The sequence below is a fragment of the Dipodomys merriami genome, unplaced genomic scaffold (genome assembly GCF_024711535.1).
Source record: "Dipodomys merriami isolate MVZ:Mamm:240054 unplaced genomic scaffold, mDipMer1.0.p SCAF_9, whole genome shotgun sequence".
NCBI lineage: Eukaryota > Metazoa > Chordata > Mammalia > Rodentia > Heteromyidae > Dipodomys > Dipodomys merriami.
Window position 1 is genome coordinate 44,802,060 of NW_027206512.1, and position 21,038 is coordinate 44,823,097.

General features: G+C 43.2%; 2 protein-coding genes across 4 annotated transcripts in view; both read right to left on the bottom strand.

The window, feature by feature from the left end:
* Positions 1 to 9,344, bottom strand: part of CUNH4orf19 (chromosome unknown C4orf19 homolog) — a 66,889-nt gene extending 57,545 nt beyond the window's left edge. Inside the window, exon 1 of the mRNA XM_070012496.1 lies at positions 9,215 to 9,344. The gene's annotated coding sequence lies outside the window, so the exon portion shown is untranslated. The remainder of the gene's footprint in view (positions 1 to 9,214) is intronic.
* Positions 9,345 to 14,233: 4,889 nt separating this feature from the next.
* Nwd2 (NACHT and WD repeat domain containing 2) overlaps positions 14,234 to 21,038 on the bottom strand; it is a 134,222-nt gene continuing 127,417 nt past the window's right edge. For all 3 annotated transcript variants that reach the window (XM_070012481.1, XM_070012482.1, XM_070012483.1), the window contains one exon: positions 14,234 to 20,326. In XM_070012481.1, the coding sequence (XP_069868582.1) occupies positions 16,391 to 20,326 (3,936 nt within the window). In that variant the 3' untranslated portion in view covers positions 14,234 to 16,390. The remainder of the gene's footprint in view (positions 20,327 to 21,038) is intronic.

Sequence of the window (21,038 nt, forward strand, 5' to 3'; positions counted from 1 at the left end):
AAAAATTCCAAATTTAAAACTATCCCCCAGCTAGGGATGTAAGCAGATAATGTCAGGACAAGGAAATATATTTAGTTAGAAATTCATGGGAAGTCCCCTGTGGTCAAACTGGAAAGTTCCTGCTAGTTTATGGTGTGTCTTTATCAAAGGTAAAGGTAAGATAAGCTGAGAGAGATGAGGGGAATTAGACAGCCCCTAATTCTCTCCCTTAGTCCTGGACCTTGTGAGATCTCTCTGGCTCAAACTTCTCATTTTACATTCCAGAAAACTGGAGGCCACAGAGGCCAAGCATCAGATTCATTTGCCATTTCCTATTTGCAGACTGTGTTAGGTCAACACACCTTACAGGAAGTAGTGTCCCAGTGTTACAACCAAGGAGACTAAAATCCTGGGGGATTAGGGGAAATTCCTGAGATCCCACCAGGCTTCAATGCGCTCTCATTCCAGCCTCTTTCTGGACAGCCAGGCTTGACTCCCATGAGTCACATCTTTGACTCACTAAGAAATGTGGTCAACCAAATGCTTTGAGAGGGAAGAAAATACAACCCCTTGCCTCCAGGTTGTTTTTAAAGGGCTCCCATGAAGGAAATGGATGCTGGGCACCTGCACACAGGGGTAAAGAATTTAATAGGAAGAGAAGCTCAGGGAGCATGGGCTGATTGCTCTTTGAGAGTGAATACTGATGTTTCTGACTTATGGATGAGTGTGTGTGTGTGTGTGTGTGTGTGTGTGTGTGTGTGTATGTGTATGTGTGTGTGTGTGTGTGTGTGTGTGTGTGTGTGTGTGTGTGTGTATTTCTTTTGCAGTTATCTCTGCAAAGCACTCCAGGAGTAAAATTTCCAATTTCTTTTTGCTTGTTTTGCTTTTATGTTTGTCTAGTTCACTCTTAGAGGATGACTGCCTGTCATAGGTTGTGAATGCAGTCATTTCATCCTCTAAAACCACTTTGGATCTTTTTTGGATGACATAAAAGTCCTGTTCTTTTGCTCCATTAAATCCTGGAATCAAGTCAGGGTATTAATAAAACAATCCTCCAGCTTGCTCCACTCCAGTGAACTGTGAGCTTGCTACCTTCCTGTTTTCAGGTGAACCTCCTTGGACCTCCAGTGGAGGCTTACTCTTGGGCATCAGGAAACATTGGCTTCTATTGGAGAAAGCCAACAACACAGCAGGGCCTGCACTCAGCCCAAGCCTAGGGTCTGGGGGTGAGCCTGGGCTCAGGTTGCAGTATGTCTCTGAAACCTTCATTATGTCCACTCCTAGAACACTTGGCTCCTTTTACCAAAACCAAATCCCACTGACGGTCATAAAACCTGTCCTGTCAAGTTTAAAGGAGAAATGTAGATAAATTGTACTCTGAGAACCAAAAATCTTGACATTCTAGCCAATTATCTCTATTTTATGATTCTCTTTAGGAGTGACTATAGAATGACATTCGACATGCCAAGTGAGTAGAAAAACAGGATTGAAAGCCATGTCCTCCTCACTTTAAAATGTCAGCGTTCTTAGTGTCCCCACCCTGCTTGTTAGTGGGGAGCCAATCCTGCCACAAGGAAGGAACTGCTTTTAAGTACTTATGTCAGAGAATGGGACCAGGGCTTGGAGATCTGGGTTCCTATTCCAGGTTTGCCTCCAGCTGTGGAATATCCTTGAGTAGGTAGGTTCCATCCTCTCTCAGGGACTTGTTTTCTTATCCATAAAACGTAGTGTGGAAAACAAAGAAGACTTAAAGAGAAACTTCTCTGAAGAGGAAAGAAGGATGGCCAATAGACATATGAAGAAATGCTTGACCTCTCTAGCCATAAAAGAAATGCAAATCAAAACAACATTGAGATACCACCTCACCCCAGTTAGAATGGCTAGAATCAAGAACTCTAATAACAACACATGCTGGAGGGGATGTGGACAGAAGGGAACCTTACTGCATTGTTGGTGGGAGTGTAAACTTGTTCAACCACTTTGGAAAGCAGTATGGAGGTTCCTCAAAAGACTCCACATAGAGCTCCCCTATGACCCAGCAATCCCACTTTTGGGCATTTACCCAAATGTTCACAAACAAGACCACACTAAAGCTACCAGCACAACTATGTTTATTGCAGCATTATTTACCATAGCTAAGATATGGAACCAACCCAGATGCCCCTCAGTAGATGAATGGATCAAGAAAATGTGGTATGTATACACAATGGAATTCTATGCCTCCATCAGAAAGAATGACATTGCCCCATTTGTTAGGAAATAGAAAGGCTTGGAAAAAATTATATTAAGTGAAGTAAGCCAGGCCCAAAGAAACATAAGTCCCATGGCTTCCCTTATTTGCAATAACTAGTATATGTCTGAATCAAGCAGAAAAGGTCAGATAAGTTGATGTTAGGGAAATGAACCCTAAGATATATATTCAAATGTTTTTTTTCTTTCATGCGATTGTTTCTAACACATTTATAAGATTACTTCTTTGTTGCTTTGTATGTCCCTCCCCCACGGTATAATGCTTGTTTTCACTGTATTTGATGTCGGTATAATTTGTGGAGGGGAAGGGAAAAAACAAATCGTTTAAATAGGGATACAGGTGGACCCATTGCAACAATGAGTTGTACAAGTTGTACAACTTTGGTGGGGGAGGAGGGTTGGGTTTGGGGGCAGGGGGAGGATGGGATGGGAAGTGGAAACAAAGGAGGAGGCTACAATGCTTGATAAGAAATGTACTCATTGGGCTGGGATGTAGCTCAGTGGCAAAGCGCTTGCCTAGCAAGTGCAACGTCCTGGGTTCGATCCCCAGTACCAAAAAAGAAAAGACAAACAAAAATAGTTAAAAAAACCAAACAAGAAATGTACTCATTATCTTGACCATGTAATTGTAACCCCTCTGTATAGTATTTTCACACACACACACAAAATACCCATTCGAAGGAAAAGAAAAAAGCAAAGGAGGGGGTAACAATGCTCCACAGGAAATGTACTCATTACCTTACTCATATACTGTAACCCCTCTGTACAGTATCTTTACAATAAATCATATATATTTTAAAAAGTAGTGTGGAGCTAGGGGCTGGTGGCTCACACCTGTAATCCTTGCAGGAGATTGAGATTTGAGGATCATGGTTCAAAGCCAGCCTGAGTGGGAAAGTCTGTGAAACTCTTACCTCCCATTAACCATCAGAAAGCTGGAAGTGAAGTTGTGGCTCAAAGTGGTATAGTTCTAGCCTTGGGCCACAAAAGAGCTCAGAGACAATACCCAGGCCCTGAGTTCAAGCCCCATGACCACAACCACCACCACCAACAACAACAAAAAAGTGGTGTGGGGCTAGTAAGACTCTTTTCAGATTATGCTGATGTTATTTATGGAAAACTGTACAGATTCAACTTAATTCCTTAAGAAACAAATTTAGCCACGCCATGTGGTTAATGTAATCCTACTCAGGAAGTTAAGAGCTGAAGATCAGGGTTTGAAGCCAGCCTGGGAAGGAAAGTCTGTGAGACTCTTATCTCCATTTAACCACTAAAAATCTGGAAGTGGAGCTGTAGAGCATCAGCATTGAATGAAAAAGCTAAGGGATAGTGCCTAGGCTCAGAGTTGAAACACTAATAATAAACAGAGAGAGAGAGAGAGAGAGAGAGAGAGAGAGAGAGAGAGAGAGAGAGAGAGAGAGAGAGAGAGAGAGAGAGAGAGAGAGAGAGAGAGAGAGAGAGAGAGAGAGAAGGAAATAGGCTTAAACACAGATTTCAAAAAAGGTAAAATCTTTCATCACTCCAAGAAAAGGGCTGCATAATATCTCACAATGTTTAAAATATAAAGTGGTCTGTTGCTATTGGGAGTGAAGAATTCAATAAAATAAGAAAACTGGGAATAGATGCGGGGGAAGGTGTCAGTTCTTCTTGAGGTCTTTTCAAGTTTCCATGATCTAATTACTTCAAAAATATCAATATAATCCTTCAAGTATCTTTTTGAGTTTGGTACAGCTTACATGAAAAAAGAGAACAAAACCAAAGAATGATTGGTTTGATAATCTCTTGCAAAGGTTGTGGAGGGTTTCAGTGGACAAAAATGGGATTTGAGGCTTGGAGTTGGGTTCAAAATCTTGGCCAAGTCACATTTCCAAGTCTCAGGATCCTTAACTGAGAAAGGGACAGAATAATCCTACCTACATTCTCAAACAAACACCATGAGGTGTTTGAGAATGACTAATAAACTGAAGAATTACTTGTCAAAGCGGTCTCATTCTAAATAGCTGCCTGCCAAAACTATACTGTTCTTTGAGATGTAAAGTTTGAATTGAAAGTAACAACTGCCAGACTTTTGAGTATGAAGCAGCTGCCTTAAAATAGTCAATCCAACAGACAGACCCACAGCACTACCAAAAAGGCATCCCTATTTAGTAGTAAAAAATACAAAACATTGAACTGACATGTTGAATTGAAACCCCTTTAAACAACTACTGATGATATTATTATATAAGAAAAAATGCAAAACGAATGTCCCTTCTGATGGTGAGGAAAGAATTCAGAACTTGGCAGTCCAGAGTTCTTCACGCCCTTCCTTTCTTCCCTTAGAATTCCACCTGGCATCAAGTCCTTGAGACTGTCCTCAGATTGGACTTTTCTCTCCCATTCCCTGCATCTTTCCCTTCCTCTGGGCTCTCCTTATGCTGTCTTTGATGTCTTCAGATCCTCACACTTAGGTGCAGGAGAGCAATGCTATCCAGACCATCCTGGAGCCGAGCTCATCAGCCTCCCCACGTCTCTATCAGTCTCATCCTATTTCCTCTTTCATGTGAATTCCTCTACTTACTTTGAGTCCCAGGGAGCCTGGCTCTGGCCTCAGGGCCTCTGTTCTTATGGCTCTCCCTGCTTAGAAAGGCCTCCACTTGTACAAAGCATGACGCTCACAGCCTCCTTCAGTGTAGCTTTCATGTGGAAATGTCAAGACTGCTTTTCCAACAAGCTCCCAGGTGATCATGAGGTAGGTGCTGATCTATGGACCCCACTTTCCATGAGCATCAATGCTCAGTGAGGGGAAAAGACAGGGAGAGAGGACAGATTTTGGAGACAAACAGATTTGGATTTGCATGTCATTTTTATCAGGTGTTTGTTGTATGACCTACGGCAAACCATTGGAAGTATTACCTATTTTACATAAATGATGTGAGGACCGCTTCAGGTATTTATAGAACTTTTCAAATCTCATTTTCTCTTAGTTCTCCTAAACTTGTCTCCCATAAGTCAGGCATCTTATTTCACCTTACTGAGTCTTGTTGCTTCAATCATGTGGATGCACATTACATATGTAAGTTAAACTCTATGATCTTGGGGAGCACATATCTTATTTTATGCTTTCAGCCTGTAAATTTAAACAAAAGTATTCTTCATTTTTTTCCTTCATATGTGACTGTACCATAATTCTCAAAGACAGTTGTGACCTGGCTTGGCCAGAAATCCAAGGCTGGTACCATCTTTAGCCAGTTGCATCCTCTGCCCAATCCGACTACTGCATTGGGTTCTCAGTTTCCTCACTTATAACATAGGATTTCTACTTTCACCTCTAGTTAAGTGTGGCTGATATAGCAGATTTTGAAAATGGCTAGAATTCTTGGCTGCTCTCTGAATCCATGACATTCTCTAGTGCTTTTAAAATAGACTGGAGGACTGAGTTGAGTTTAGGCCTCAAGGAGCCTCTTTTCTACTCTCCCTCTTGGAACCATGTCCAGCCAACAGGTGGCCAGGCCTGGGCTCATGGGTGAATGATGAGACTGAGACTGCTCCCTAGTACTCAGCCAAAACTGAGGCAGAGCCACACTGGTGACCACAGAAACAAGAGGGGGCCTGTAGAGGGCAGTAGACTCACTCAGCTAGGCCCCGCCCAAATTACCACAGAATCAATCATAAACTAAGTAGTGCTTGTGTTAAGCTTTTATGTTCGTGATACTTTGTTGCACAGCAATAGATCACTAATAGTGTATACATGAGAAAATTTCTCAACAAACAGTGGCTATTTTGGGGGAGAAGGTACTTAATTAAAACTCAATTTTAGGCCAGATGAGGTGGCTCATGCCAGAGATGGAGCTTGCAATTTGGGGAGGATTAGAAGTTTGAGGCCAGTCCAAGCAAAAAGGTAAAGTGACATAACAACAGGCCTTATTTTGGCCAACTTGGAAATAAAAGGGTGTTTTAGTTTTAATCAAAAGTCAGGATATTTTTACTTCCAGGGAAATTGAAGGTACTTCAGAGAAGGCAAGGTTCATCTTGACATATATATATATATATATATATATATATATATATATATATATAGAGAGAGAGAGAGAGAGAGAGAGAGAGAGAGAGTGTATATGAGCCTATATAAAGCAACAATAGGCTGTTGAAAATAGAAGCATAACTGGCTTATTCTTTCATCAAAACCTTTTTTGTGTGTGATAGAAACAATCTTTGTGGGGACCCAGCGTCACCGCATCGCAAAATGTAGCTTATGTTTCTCTACCTGGAAAAAAGCTATATTTTGAAATGACTTGAATATTAACATCAAAGATCAGTGACACCCTTATAGGTAAAATTGTAGAAGAGAAACAACCCACACTGTTTCCTTAAATATCTTCTGTATTGGATTCATGTTTTCCTCTTTTCTCATGGATTTTTGCAACCACTGCCTTCTACCTTGTTTGAATGTTCTCTCTTCCTGTTCATCTCAGTGCATCCAGAATGAACTTTCTAGAATAAAGATTTGCTTTGCTTGAAACCCTTCAAAGTCTTCTCCCAACTGTAGGATCTGTGAGGATAGAGACTATGTCCCAGCACCTTACTGATGACCTGGTATCTTTGGGCCAACAGACAAGCTGTTTCCCAGGCCAGGAGAACTCTTTATGTACCCAATAGAAGAGTATTGATTACTGGGGTAAAATTTGAGGTATGATATTCCTTTTATCTTATATTAATAATATGTACAACTCTTATCTGCTTCATAATAGTCACCAGCTTGGTTTTCAGGTATGTTTTAACACAGGGTCATTTTTATTAGTATATACATTATACAAAATAATGGGTTTCTTGTGACATGCATATGACATACTTCCATCATATTCACTACTCATTACCCAGTTTTCTCTCCAGTTCTCCTTTCTCCCCAAATGGTCCTTCTTCCTTTATGTGTTTTATTATTATTATTATTATTATTAAAACATCTGGATAGAATCGGATGATTTTTGATTGTCTACATTACGAAAAAATTCCAAGCTGTGGAGATCACAATATTTACAGATAACAGGATCAGAATAGATGAAAGATTTATTATCTTCAATAGTATTTAGGGGATAACCAGAACAAGTAAAACTCGCAGCCTCAGCCCTGCGAGCGGTCATTGGGCCCATGCGTCACATGGCCCTGCCTGGGACCGAACCTCCCCTGCACACATAACCCTTTACCTGCGCGTCCAGGGGTATGGGAGGTAGGAAAGTCCAAAGAGCAGGCACTAGAAAGATTACACCTGGATGACTTGTCTGATCTAAATACACACCAGAGGTAAGGGCTAGACCAATCCTATTCTCCTCTAGGATGGGCCAAAAAGTTTCCAACTCTTCTCTTCTAGATATGCTGATTTTTTAAATCTGCAACCAGTTAATCTAACCATCAAAAGGAAAAGAAAGACAAGCAAGAGGAAGGGGATGTTAGCCAAGACCCACAAAGAACTCTAGATTGAGGATTATAAGAAGCGTTCTATAACTTGAACTTGAAACTCAATCCAAACAGAGGAGCCCAGATCCAGGGAGGTTGGTATTCAGCCATTGGAAGGTGGAGTCCTTTCCAAGAAGCACAGCCAATGGGCTCCTGGGGGCGGGGCGAATCGACCACTGGCTCTCTGCTCTGTCCTTGGGCTGGGACTTCATTTTGTTCAGAGCCTAGCCAGGTAGAGTTTCCAGGCTGAGAATGCTGCTGGATGGGAGTCAGGAAACTATTCCATTTTTAGGATAATGGAACATGTTTCATTGACCCGCAAGTTTTTGTTTTAAATTCCAGATACGCAAAAAGATGAGTATCCTTTGAGATGGAGAGGCTTTAATGTGCCCCCCCACTCTTAATCTAGTATTAACTGGGAGATTAAATGAGAGAACGAAACAGCACAGAATCCACCATCTTTAAAAGCAGTTCAGGTGCCCAATATTTCCCTACTTTTCTCTAGTGATCATTTCTCACAATAGCTATGTTACAACCACCCAGGACATCCACGCTAAGAACCAGAAGGCAAGAAATCAACACCCTTTCTGCCACGATTTGAGCCACTTCATGGAACATCGACCACATTCACTGCGCACATCTCTGTAGCACGATGGAAACGGAAACGTTCGAAGTCCTCTACCAGGGCTATTTAATTTTATTTCCTCTTAGAGGTTAAGGACGGTGGAGACCCATTGATTTCTGCCTCCGATAACTAGAAAAACTCTTCCGGTGTGGTTTTGTGAAAGCTCCACCTAGCCGGGGCCCCAAGGTCACGCAGACGGGAGTGATCGACCTGGGACATCTTGCCTCATTATTAAATATGTAGCACCTTGTCACCATTTAACTGTTTGCACCTGCCACGCGCTTTGCGCTACTGGGTGCTGCCCGGTGGCTTCGTAAGCTCTGTCCATCGACCACCCACCCTGGTCTACTACGCAGGATGTCAGCACCCCAAGTCTTGGGACTCAAGGACGTATCCAAGAAACCGTGAAGGCGATCCCAACCCACTTCCGTCTGATTAAAAAAAAACAACATGCAGATACTTAAACCTGCGAGAAGAGGTTTTTGGAAATCGGGAGGCATCCCTTGCACTGTGAAACTCAAGTTCTCGGGCACTGTTGAAAAGTTCATCAAGTCGGTATTTAAAAAAAAAAATGTTCCCACAACCAACGAGACGCATCCTAGGTTTTAGCTTGAAGAATCTGTAAAAGTCCTCGCCTTTCCCGGTTTGATTCCCTTACGCACTTGGGTTGAATCGTGTGACTTTCTTCCCCAGCCATCAAAAGGCGATTGACTTCTTCCCTCCTCCCCTCTGCCCTCCCCGCTCCCAGGGCAAAAGCAGATCAAGGAACAAGGACCCCCCCCACCCCCTCCACCTCCCTCCTATCCTCCCCCCGCCCCAAGCTGACAGCACTCGGGGAATCACACAGCCCAGCCAAGTTCCACCGGACTCCAGCCCCCTCCCACCCGCCAGCCCGGCCGGACGCGCGGGTCCCCGACGGTCCCCTACCTGGGGCGGGATGGCAGCAGCGACGGCTTCGGGGACGGAGCGCCCATGGCATCGAGGGGCTCGGGCGGTTGCGCGCGGGGAGGAGACGCGAACGGCTCGGTGCCCGGGACCCGGCGCGCTCGCAGCCTCAGCCCTGCGCGCGGTCATTGGGCCCATGCGTCACGTGGCCCGGCCCGGGGCCCGACCTCCCCGGCACGCGTAACCCTTTACCTGCGCGTCCAGGATGCAGCTGCACCACGAGGTCCGCGCCCTCTCGGAGGGGTCCCCAACCCCCTTCCCTCCCCGCAACCACCCCCCCTCCCCGGCACCCATTTGTTTGTCCTTCCTGGAAAGTTTTGGTGCCGATTGTGTGGGAATTCCCTCGGATTGGGGGTTTCGGATATAGGCATCTCCTCCTGCAAAACAAATGGGGGCTCCCGGCTCTGGGTTCTGGCGTTGGTGGCTCAGGCCTACGCGAGTCCTGCCCGATCGCCCGCGTTTATGGCTAGGTGTGACGGGGCGCGGAGAGTGGATCCGCGGGGAGCGCGCACTCGCGCGTCCCAAAGGTCGCGGTGGGAACTCCGGCGCTCTCTCTCCGGGTCTTTTCCTGGCCATCAGCCTGTGGCGTTCCCGTAGCGCTTGCAATTCGTTTGCCTAAGAGGGTGGAGAACGGGTTGCTTAACTCTAAATTCGATTTAAGGTTTGGACATTTTTTTTTTTTAACACCTGAAGCGACTGTGGGGCTCCATCAGGAAAAATAGGTTGAGCAACGGCGCCATCTAGCTCAACCCTCCTCTCTCTTCACTGTCCTGGGAGTTAGGTTAACCTAGACAGGGTATGTATTTACTCTCCCTAGCTTTTCGGTGCGAGCTAGTGGTTCTGGCTGCATGCACAGGCATTTATCACACTCTTGATGGTCCATTCCTAGTCTAGTTAATCTGATTTTTTTAAAAAAAGGCATTGAAATTTGTCTTGGGTCTTTAAAATGTGGTTCTCTAGCAGAATCAGTACCATTTATGGGGAGATTGAGGACTCAATGAAAAGAAATTCCTTTTGCTCTTTTTCCAAAAAGTAGCATGAGAGGAATTGTGTGTGTGTGTGTGTGTGTGTGTGTGTGTGTGTGTGTGTGTGTGTGTATGTGTGCTTGTGTGTGCGTGTGTGTGTGTGTGTGTATGTATGCTTGTGTGTGCGTGCGTGCGTGTGTGTGTGTGTATTGGGGCTTGGGATCAGAGTCTAACTTGCTTTAGATTGGCTTTTCCATTCAAGGCTGGTGCTCTACCTCAAAAAACCACACCTCAGTTTCTGGCTTTTTGCCACTTAATCAGAGATAAAAGTCTCTCATGGACTTTTCTGGGCTGGCTGACTTTGAGTGGAGATCCTCAGATCGCAGCCTGCTGACTAACTAGGATTACAGGCGTGAGCCACCAGTACAAGAAATTGTGTGTGTGTGTGTGTGTGTGTATCACGTAATACTCCATTTGAGAACCACTTCACTGCCCAGGAGAATTTCCTCCTGTGCTCAAGCACGTGGCTCAGTACCCTCATCTAATGCTTTCTGTAAAGCCAGAGGTGCTGTTTTTATTTGTTACCACAAATGACCAATGCCACATAATTTGCCACACCAGCACACCAAAACCTGGTTCTCTGTATCTAACATATTTTGTGCAGGTCACTTGGAATGTCAAATGAGATCTTATGGAAAATATAGAGGAGAAAAGCCCTATGCTTTCTTGATGTTGATAATACCATGGTTCACTTTTTTTTTCCCCAGGTGAATTCATGTGTCCATTGGCATATCCATTGTTTCAAACTAATATGGGTTAAAGCTCATTTGTTTGAGTGAGCTTGTCAGCATGGCTCCAGATTTTTCAAATAGTTCTTTAAAAAGAAGGCAATTTTTGGTCAGTACTCAGTATTAAGCCCAGGCTTTCTGTTGGGCAAGCACTCTGCTACTTGAGTTTTGACCCTAGCCATAAGAAAAAACAAAACAAAACTTCAAACAGTTTACATTTGTAACAAGAAAACTCATTTGTCACAGGAAGCAAGGTGCCTGAGAAGAAAATATGGGTTGGGTTATTTATCTCAGATTTCTCCATGGGTAGACAACCTATTCTAATGGCTGAAACCAATGTTTTTCTTTAATGTTTCCTCACTTTCAATTCCTGTCCATTTTTGCATTTAAAACTCTGTATCTACCTAATTGCAGTTGGATGAAACTAGAATTATTTGCATTTTCCCTTTGAAAATCACTGTAAATTGCTCCTGATTTTAGCATTCTTTCTGCCACAGTCCACAGTGGAATTTTTACAGTTTTTATCTTAGATCATATAGTAGTTCCTTCAGGTCTCCCAGTTTCTGGTCTTTCTACTCCAAATGCATCTGACAACCAAGCACTGAGCCATTCATGGCAAAATGCCCTCCTAACACTTCCTCAAAGCCCTCTCTACTATTTCCTGTTGGCAACTTCATAAAGTCTAAAACGTAGCACAGTATTTGAAGTCATGCAAAATATACTTCAACTCTATTTTTCCTCAGGAAACTTCCTTCCTTTGAAATGCCTTTTTGACATTGACAGCTAGCTCATTAATTTCAAACCTTAGCTGTCTCCTGAACAGGAGTTTATCATACTTTTTGATTTTCACATAGTTTATTGCTCCTCTGCCATTTTTTTGCACATTGAGGGTCTCTTTCTTTCTTTCTTTCCTTCCTTCTTTTCTCTTCCTTCCTTCCCTTCCTTCCTTCCTTTCTTCCTTTCTTTCCTTATTTCTTTCTTTCTGTACCAGGGTTTGAAGTCAAGACCTTGAATTTGCATGGCTTGCTTTCATAGCTGGGACTCTTATCACATAAGCCATGCCTCCAGGCTGGACTTTTGCTGGTTATTTTTTGGAGCTAGAATCTAATGGACTTTTCTATTTGGGCTGGCTTTGAACTGACACCCTTTGGATTCTTCCTGTGTTGCTAGGATTACAGGCATGAGCCTAGCTGGCCTTCACTTTTATTAATAATGTTTCATAGTCTTATATCTAGTTTAATTGTATAGCTTTTGGTTATAACATTTAGGGTAGTAATGCAAGACTAATTTTCAAATCATCCTAGGGCATAATATAATACATAGCAAGTATGCTCTATTTCTAGTATTCTTGACTGAACGAAAGTCCATGTGCATGAAATACTTTTATGTAAATATCGATGATTGACTCCAAATTTTGAGAATTGGAAGAGAAGATTATTTAACTTTGAATTGAATGATATAGCTTAGAAAAAAGAGATATAGCTTAGAATTCAAGAAGGAATTTTCCTGGCATAGTTAATCAACTGTTTTCAGTCGGGGTAAACTTTAAACAGAGGCTAGTATCAGCCATGCATTGATGAGGGCAGTTGACTCAGTAGATAATGCTTATGGCTTATTTATTTATAGTTCTTGGTGGTACAAGGGTTAATCTGTTTTTAATAAACAGAGCCTTAAGATTGAGCTATACTCTCTTTTTTTCCAGATAGGGTCTCTCACTTTTGCCTTGAGACCTAGTTCATTTGGGCTGAGCCTGAGATCAAAATACTCTTACTTCCTTTTCTGCAGTGGCTGGGACTGTGGGTGTGGGCTACCATACCTAGATTGTTTTTGAGATAATATTCCACTAATTTTGTCCAAGCTAACCTTGAGTCACTATCCTCCTATCTCTGACTCATTTTCTTTTTTTTTTTTGGGGGGGGTCCGGTCGTGGGGCCTGAACTCTGGGCCTGGGCGCTGTCCCGCAGCTCTTCAGCTCAAGGCTAGCACTCTACCACTTGAGCCACAGCGCCACTTCCGGCTTTTTTCTTATGTGGTGCTGAGGAATCAAACCCAGGGCCTCAAGCATGCAAGGCAAGCGCTCTACCACTGAGCCACCTTCCTAGCCCTGACTCATTTTCTTTAACCCTTTGACTTTTAAAGTCACCTTGAGAATGATTTTTTTTCTTCACAATTAGTAGTAAAATTTCTCCTCAATATTGGCTACTATTAAACTCCTCAGTGCTATTTTTAAAATGTGTGTGTGTGTGTGTGTGTGTGTGTGTGTGTGTGTGTGTGTGTGTGTGTGTGTGTGTGTTGGAATTTTTAGACCCTAAGAGGTTATTTATTTATTTTTGGGTCTGGTCATGGGGCCTGAACTCTGGGCCTGGACACTGTTCCTCAGCTCTTCAGCTCAAGGCTAGCACTCTACCACTTGAGTCACAGTGCCACTTCCGGCTTTTTTCTTATGTGGTGCTGAGGAATAGAATCCAGGGCCTCGAGCATGGAAGGCAAGTGCTTACTACTGAGCCACCTTCCCAGCCCGTAGACCCTAAGAGGTTAAAAACAGTGTGGGGGGGCATACAGTGAGGAGGTCTTCCTGGGTCCCTGCTTTTAGGGACTTGGAAGGATTTATGAGTAGGATGAGTCCTTGGTCACTGTCCCCAAACCCCACTGTCCTCAGCCTCAGAAGGAAGCTCAATGCCTTTGCCCTTGTACAGAGAACTTGTTTTCCTGTTGAAGCCGAAATCCTAGAAATCATTTTATTGACTTGTGTATTCCTGGTAAAAATGCATATCCAGATAAATACTGTTGAATGAATTCAGTAACTAAGTGTGTACCCGAAAAACCTGGGGGTTTGCAGCCACTTTAGTGAGCTCTCATCTCCAAGGTAGAAAATCGGTTAGAGGTCATTGTTGCCAAGTACTACCAAATTCTATATTGTAATGGACTTGGAAAAAGTTAAGAAGACATTGATGGTACACTGCCATCTTGTTCAGCTCTTTTCCCTGGCCCTCTATTTCTAGACATTGTCTTCTGGAAATAGACAACAATAATAGTGGCTAACAGGCCTGTGTGAAGACTGTAAGGCATAGTACCAGCAAAGCTCTGAGAATGGTGCCTGGTACACTGGTTATAAGCTGTTGGTGAGTATGACTAAATGCAGTTACTCAAGGTCTCTAATGAGTTCTGCTGAAGACAGGGGAGAAAATCCAACAGCTCACAAATCCAAATGGTTTATCTTTTATTCATACAAATAATACATACACAAGACTGCATATTGTTTGAAGACTGAAATAATTTTCTAGTGTAACAACTCCGTAACAAAATTTAACTAAATGTAACATTTATGAAAATATAAATCTCTGATTAGGTAATTCTTCGCAACAATACAAAGTTTACATAAAAACATTCAATGTGAGCTATCAGTTGCAAACAAGTTAGGAAAAAAAATCATTCAAGTCACTTGTTATACTCTATTGGCTTTTACATAGAACATTCACACACTACATTTAATCCATCTAGGCATTTAAATCTCAGAAACATGGCATGGAGGTCCCACTGACAATGACAGGGGTAAGAATGGGTAACCTGAAGAGCTAAAAAGTATCGGTACACACCATCTATTCCAGGGATCTCAGATTATGGGTCTGGGCTGGCAGCTACACCAGGAGGAACATATGGAAAAGTCTTTCACTAGGGAGAAGGGTGTTTATATCTGAATCACATCTTTCCATGCTTATATGCTTACTTCTTTCCAGAGCAAAAGACATTTGACTTAGATTCGCCATGGGTTAGATCCCTTTGTTATTTCTTGTAGAGGCAACCATCAAGATGGTACTGTATTGTTTGCTCACATTACGTCCCAGCATCCTTTCCAGGTTCTTTTGCTGTCCACAGAAACAATACATTGGTGAAATTATAGTTACGGGCTGGGGTACATGATAAGTTCATGGCAGCGCAGGACAGTCTGTTCCTTGTTCATTATTCTTACTAAAGTTATCGTCACCTTCAAGGGAAAGCACACCAAATCTCCACTGCTGGCCCCTCTGGAAAGTTATGCTATGTAGTAGGTACAGAAGGTTGAAAATCACCTTCCCCTCGAAGGTGTAATATTTCCTTTTAAATAGGTAAGGTCATTTAAAAAAAAAAGAAAAGATCATTACAGATTCAGCTTTAAAATGGGCAAATCAGGCTCAGCAGGGGTCTCAGTCCCAGAGTGACACAGATGAAGCAGCAAGGTCAGAGGAGTTACAAACAGGGCTGATAAAGAGCCATTGGACACCCTTAACATTTGTAGTTTAGCACAAGGACAGGCGTATTTAGTTTGTCCTCAAGTATTTGGTCATCTATCTGCTTTGTACACACACAAAAGGAGGAGGAATGTGAGTAAGGCAATGTCACCAGTATTCTAGAGATGGCATGTTAAACAAGCTTGCTTTTTTTAAAAAAAAATTAAGATCTACTTCTGTGACTTAAGGAATCATTTAGGCTACCATACAACTGACTGATTAATAGTGATTTTTGTCAGGGCAACAATAGAAATGAGCAGGTGTTTTGATTAAATATGGAATGCCCTTCCTGTCCTTCTTTACATTCAAGCACAAATATGCATTTCAAAAACGATATGAAAAATTGTGGCTTGTTATTAAACGGGTTCTTTTGCAACCCAGCAAAGAGTTTAAAAATAAAATATTCCATGATACAGAAACGCTTGCATGCAATTGTTGCAACTGTATTGTAAAGAAGACGACTCTCCATGTTCAATAGCCCTATGGTTAGTAGGTAGTTCTGGCCCCAATCAGTTCACAGTCTCCTCTTTTGTGTTGTGTATCTCTTGGGAACTTAGGAATACATATGGGCATTTTGTTACATGATGTTTGCACCTTTAGACTTCTTACCTGTACACTAGGTTTACACAGTTGTCAGGATCAGAAAATGTAAAGAGAGATTAAGGCTGTGTTTTACATATCACATAATCATGTGGAGTTAAACAGCTCTCTGTCTTCATGATTTCAACTTGTTTTTGTAGTACTAATTCCAATCCAAATGGTCCACCTACAATTCTAGCCTCATTCACTGAACTGGTGCGATGAGTTTACATGTTGCTTTTTAGTATATGGCTTTTTCTCTCTTTTTCTAGATAAAATACTCATTGAAATGCCACTTCTAGAAAGTTCTGTCATCCCTTCATTCCTGGACACAGTTTGATGAAAAGATGGCACCCCCGTCCAATCTCATATTTCTGTTTGTTGTGTGAACATGCCAATAAAACACCAGAATTCCAAGATCTTTCCTGTCTTTTAAGAAAGGAGTAGTAGATAATTTGTGATACTCAAGATGCACTCGGCCTTTGATACTCAAGATGCACTCGGCCTTTTCTTTTGTATGTGGATCGTGGATTTCCACCGAGCAGAACAAATGCTTTGTCAGTTATCAGCGGCATAGCTGTGGCTCCTGGATTCAAGAGCAGAGCACATCCGGTCATAACAGGAGTTGTGTTTCTTGGAGGGTGTGGCTTCACTGGACTCCGACGAGTCACTCACTGTGATGGGGCTGTCTCTTGCAAACACCTCTGTGGATTCTCTCCATAAGCAATCCACAGACATTTTAAAGCAGTAGCTGTTAGTCTTTGGCCTGGATGTCTGTGTCGCATTGTTGAAGATCTGTCTGCTATTTGAAGTGGCAATTTTAATTTTTAGAGCAGCATCTACTCGGTCCACCACCGTATAGATCCCTATACTGCCATCATCGAAGCCCACAATGATGTTCAGGTGCCTCTGAGAAAGCGCAAGGAAAGTTGGTGTTTTATAGAGGGAACAAGCACCGATATTTTTGCCATCAGCCAGTCTCATTACAATTAAACTGGATATTGCATCGTTTTCCTCCTCCTCCTCCTCCCCATTCCGGAAACAAATGTATACTAGGTAACGCCCATCTCGAGATAACCTCTGTCTCCAGATGATCCCAGAGGCATGAACCACCCTTAATTTACCACTGTGTAAATCTAACACATTGATATTTTCATCTCCCCGAGACAGAATGCCTAGCTTGCCATTGGGAGAAATTTCAAAATCCTCCAGAGTTTTCAGGAAGTTGTTGGGAAGTTGCACGCGTCGACAGATGACTTCCTCTGTCAGACTCCAGATGTTCACGGTCTCTGCTGATGTGATAAACACAACGATATCAGGACAATCAGGAATCAATTTGAAGTTCACAATGGTGGTCCCATCTTCACAGCAAAATTTCTTAGTGATACTTCCTGTCCAAAGACTGACAGCCAGCACTTTGCTCTTGGTCATTCCGACCACAAAGGTATTTGCAGAGGTGATAAAGGCATTTTGCAGAGTGGTGAGTATGTTGCACACCCTGTGGCCCGTGGCCAGTCTCCAAACCCTGGAGGCATTTTCCTCACAGAGTGAGACCACAAATTGGTCGTTGTGTGTAATCAGCAGCTGAGATATCCTCTGGCCATTAATTCGGAAGAGATTTTCTCCACTGCTGGTGTGCCACACATACTGGCTGCTTTTGTCATCTGAAGTTACCATTAGATCTCCAGTGGATGTTAACACACAGTGTTCAACTATTCCATCATGCTTAAAGACGGCTTCAATGAACCCGCTGCTGAAGTTCCATTTGTGAACACAGTCTGAGCCATCTAGGGAGTAAATGATTTCCCCACGAGCAGGCAACACCAGACTCTGAATGGGTTTTCCAGTCTTATCTATGTTGGACATAGCTGTGATGATATCAACATCCCAGATGGAAAGAACACCACTGGTAGACAAAGACAATAGCATGTTGTGATGACTAGATTTCACCAACTTGACGATGGTACCTGAGATTTCCTGTAAGCTTGCCATGCATTGTCCTGTGTCCCGCCTCCAAAAAAACACGGCTGAGGTATTCTCCATGGTTGCGATGATGCAGTCTCCATTTTTGGACAGCACGGCAGATATGAAACGCTCGTTGTGCTTGGCTCTGAACTTTTCAGCCACTTTCCACATGCCGGTGTCTACGAGCTCGATGCTGAGAGCTTTACAGATCAGAATGGCGCTTTGGTCTTCCGAAAGTTCAATGCTGACTACCTCGCTGTCTTCTCTACGGCAGTCAAAGTCATCCGTCAGCTGGGGGTTGGAGATATCCTCAGTATTCCAAACAGAAAGACTTCCCTCGCTATCTACCATGACCATCTCTTGAGCCGTGTCCAGAATGAGAAGAAACTTCACAAACCCACCAGAGAATTCTGATGTCACCGTACATAACTTCTCTCCACTCCCCAAGTGGAATATGGTGGTTGTGTTCAGGGACTGTCCACAGAAAGCATACACCCCATCCAGCGAACACTGGACACAGGTCACTTCATACCAGCAATGGAACTGGTAGAGAGGCCATCCATAGAGCAGATCAATGACAGTGACATCTTTGCTGGCTTCCAGCCATGCAAGGGCATGATTGACAGACAGTGTAAATCCATTGATATAGGTGGCGCCACTCCCATGCTTGGTCCCTTTGATTTCTACCTCAGACAAGAGACAGGAATTGAGGTTGTCATAAACCAGCAAGGTGTTATTTGTTGTGGCCACCACAAGGTACTTTTCATCATTGGTGAGTTTCATGCCCAGGATGACAGACTGGGATGTAGTGATCTGCCTGAGTAGCTGGCGACTTTCTACGTCCCACGTGCTGATGGAGCCGTTTTCTAAGGCTGTGAGCACAGTGCTGGGATTACAGGTTGGCAAAATCTCTGTGACATGCAGGTGACTGGATGACAAGGGCAGACGCTCAGGGCTGTAGGTTACATCCATGGATGAATGCAGTGGCACAATGGAGCAATATTTGGGCCCATCTTTGTCACATTCTAAAAGAAGGTGGCGAAGTTTGGGCAGGGAACTTACAACAGGCAGCAGCCTTTGCTGAAGTTCTGCAGACAGGGAGCCAGGAAATGCAATGACCTTGTTTTTGATGCTACGGAGGATGCTGGCTAGGAACTTGAGCTCCTTTTCTTGTGAGTAGTTATAGGCCAGCTCAATGTCTGCAAGCACTTTGTCAAACTGGCCGATTTTGACCATGGTATAAAGCCAGCTGAAGTTCATGATGATTCCGTACAGTAGGTCATCGGTTTTTCCACACCTGGTCAAGTGATACAAAAGCTCAGACATTTTCCGGTGGTTGACAAAAAAGATGTCGGGCTCTAATGGATTGCACTGGAAAACCCAGGGCTGATCAGGGGCCTGCCTGTCAAAGGAAGCCTGTTCCATGAAATGTTTTTCTTCCTCCAGCAGGCTTCTGCTCTCCAAGTCAAGGCAGCCATTCAAATAGGCATCTTCAAGGCAGAAAGCTTTTCTCCTACCTCCAGACCATACCCCCAGAAAATAATCTGCCAGAATGGTATGCATTTCTCTCAAATTGCCCTCATCCTGCAGATAGAGCTTTTGGGCGATGAGGTGCAGGTGTCTGTTGGCCCAGACCAGGAGTGTAACATTCTTCACGTGCCTTTCTATTAAGTATCCGCTGAGACCCTCCTTGAGCCTGGCAATGTACAGGTAAGGTACTCTCAGGGGATTGCTGGGCCTGGCATTCTCATTGAGCTCGTTCATAACATTATTGTCTAGTGCTAGCACATCTTCCAGTTCCATTTCACTTAATCCCATTTTGGCCATGGTGATGTAACCCAGAGCTCTGGACACCAATTTCTGACCACACTTCTTCTCCAAGCACCAGAATAAGTGCTCGATACTATCATGAACCGTGACACAGAGGGAAGATTCGTCAACATCTTTGTGAGATCTCCAATGCCTCACCTCCCTGAAGGTCAAATTCACAAACATGGGCAGCGTACACTTAGAGAATGCGTTGTTGACGTAAATCTGCTGGCCCGAGGTGACCTTCCTTTTGACCCTCAGCAGCTGGTGTTTGAGGACCTGGCTGCACATCTTCCTATCCCGGGGAATCAGCTCGATGTAGTTGTCTTCTTCATGGATAAGGCACCTTAGTTTCTGCAGGATCCCATGTTTGTTGGGCAGTGTGGAGAGGATGATGCGGACGAAGCGGGGAAGGTGAGCCGGCAGCCACCAGAGCTTTCGGGCATCGTCATTCTCTGAGAGCTGTTCAAGGGCATCAAATATGATCACCAGTGGTCTCTGCAGTGAAGACTCGTTCAAAAGGTTTATAAATAAGTCCCGGAGGTCATGGATCTTCTTAGGATAGCTTTGAACCAGACATCGGTAGTTGACTGCCAGTTGTTCACAAACACTTAGCAGGAGAGTCCTAAGGTCGGTGCTCATGTCTGTGGTTCCTAGAAATCTCACGACGACAACCGGGTCAGATTCTGGTCCTGTGTCTTCATGAAGCCAGCCATAAGCCTAAAACATAAACCTGGACTTTAGAATGGGACTATGCATTTATGTAGTCAATATCTCTATTCTCTGGGGCTCAAAGTCGAAAATACCTACCATGCATAACATATCCAACAACCCAAAAGTCCATAAGCCTGCTGGAAAGGTCAAAAAGCGACCACAGACCCCATGCACCAGAATCTACGGTGAGATCACCCTCTGCCCCCAGTAGCAAAATAGTAGTAACAGATGACTGAATCACATTCTTCAGATTACAAGGTATTTCATAAACCTGTAAATCTACATAGCTAGTGTGGTCAGTTTTTCACCACCAAATCCCCATATCCTGGCACAGTTATCGGTACATATTAGGTGCTTAATGTTTAAAGACTGAATTAAGTAATGATTTAAGCATTCCACAGAGTTAAATATTCTTATTCATGAGGAGTCTATAATACCATATATGGCTGACCAAATTTTAAATTAGAGTTCAATAAAAATTCAATATTAATATTTTATTGAATGTAGTGTATTATTCATAGACACTTTTGTGTGCTATAGGAAAATAATAATTATACTTATTGTTCTCATCATAAAAACATAATATTGCTAAGAGATGTTAAATGTTGTGCTGTATAACAGACAGTTTGTATCTCACATAATCATCTGTCCTCAGGTCATCTCTCTGAAGGGTGGATGGAATCATAGTATCATTTAATAAAAGAGGAAACTGAGTTCC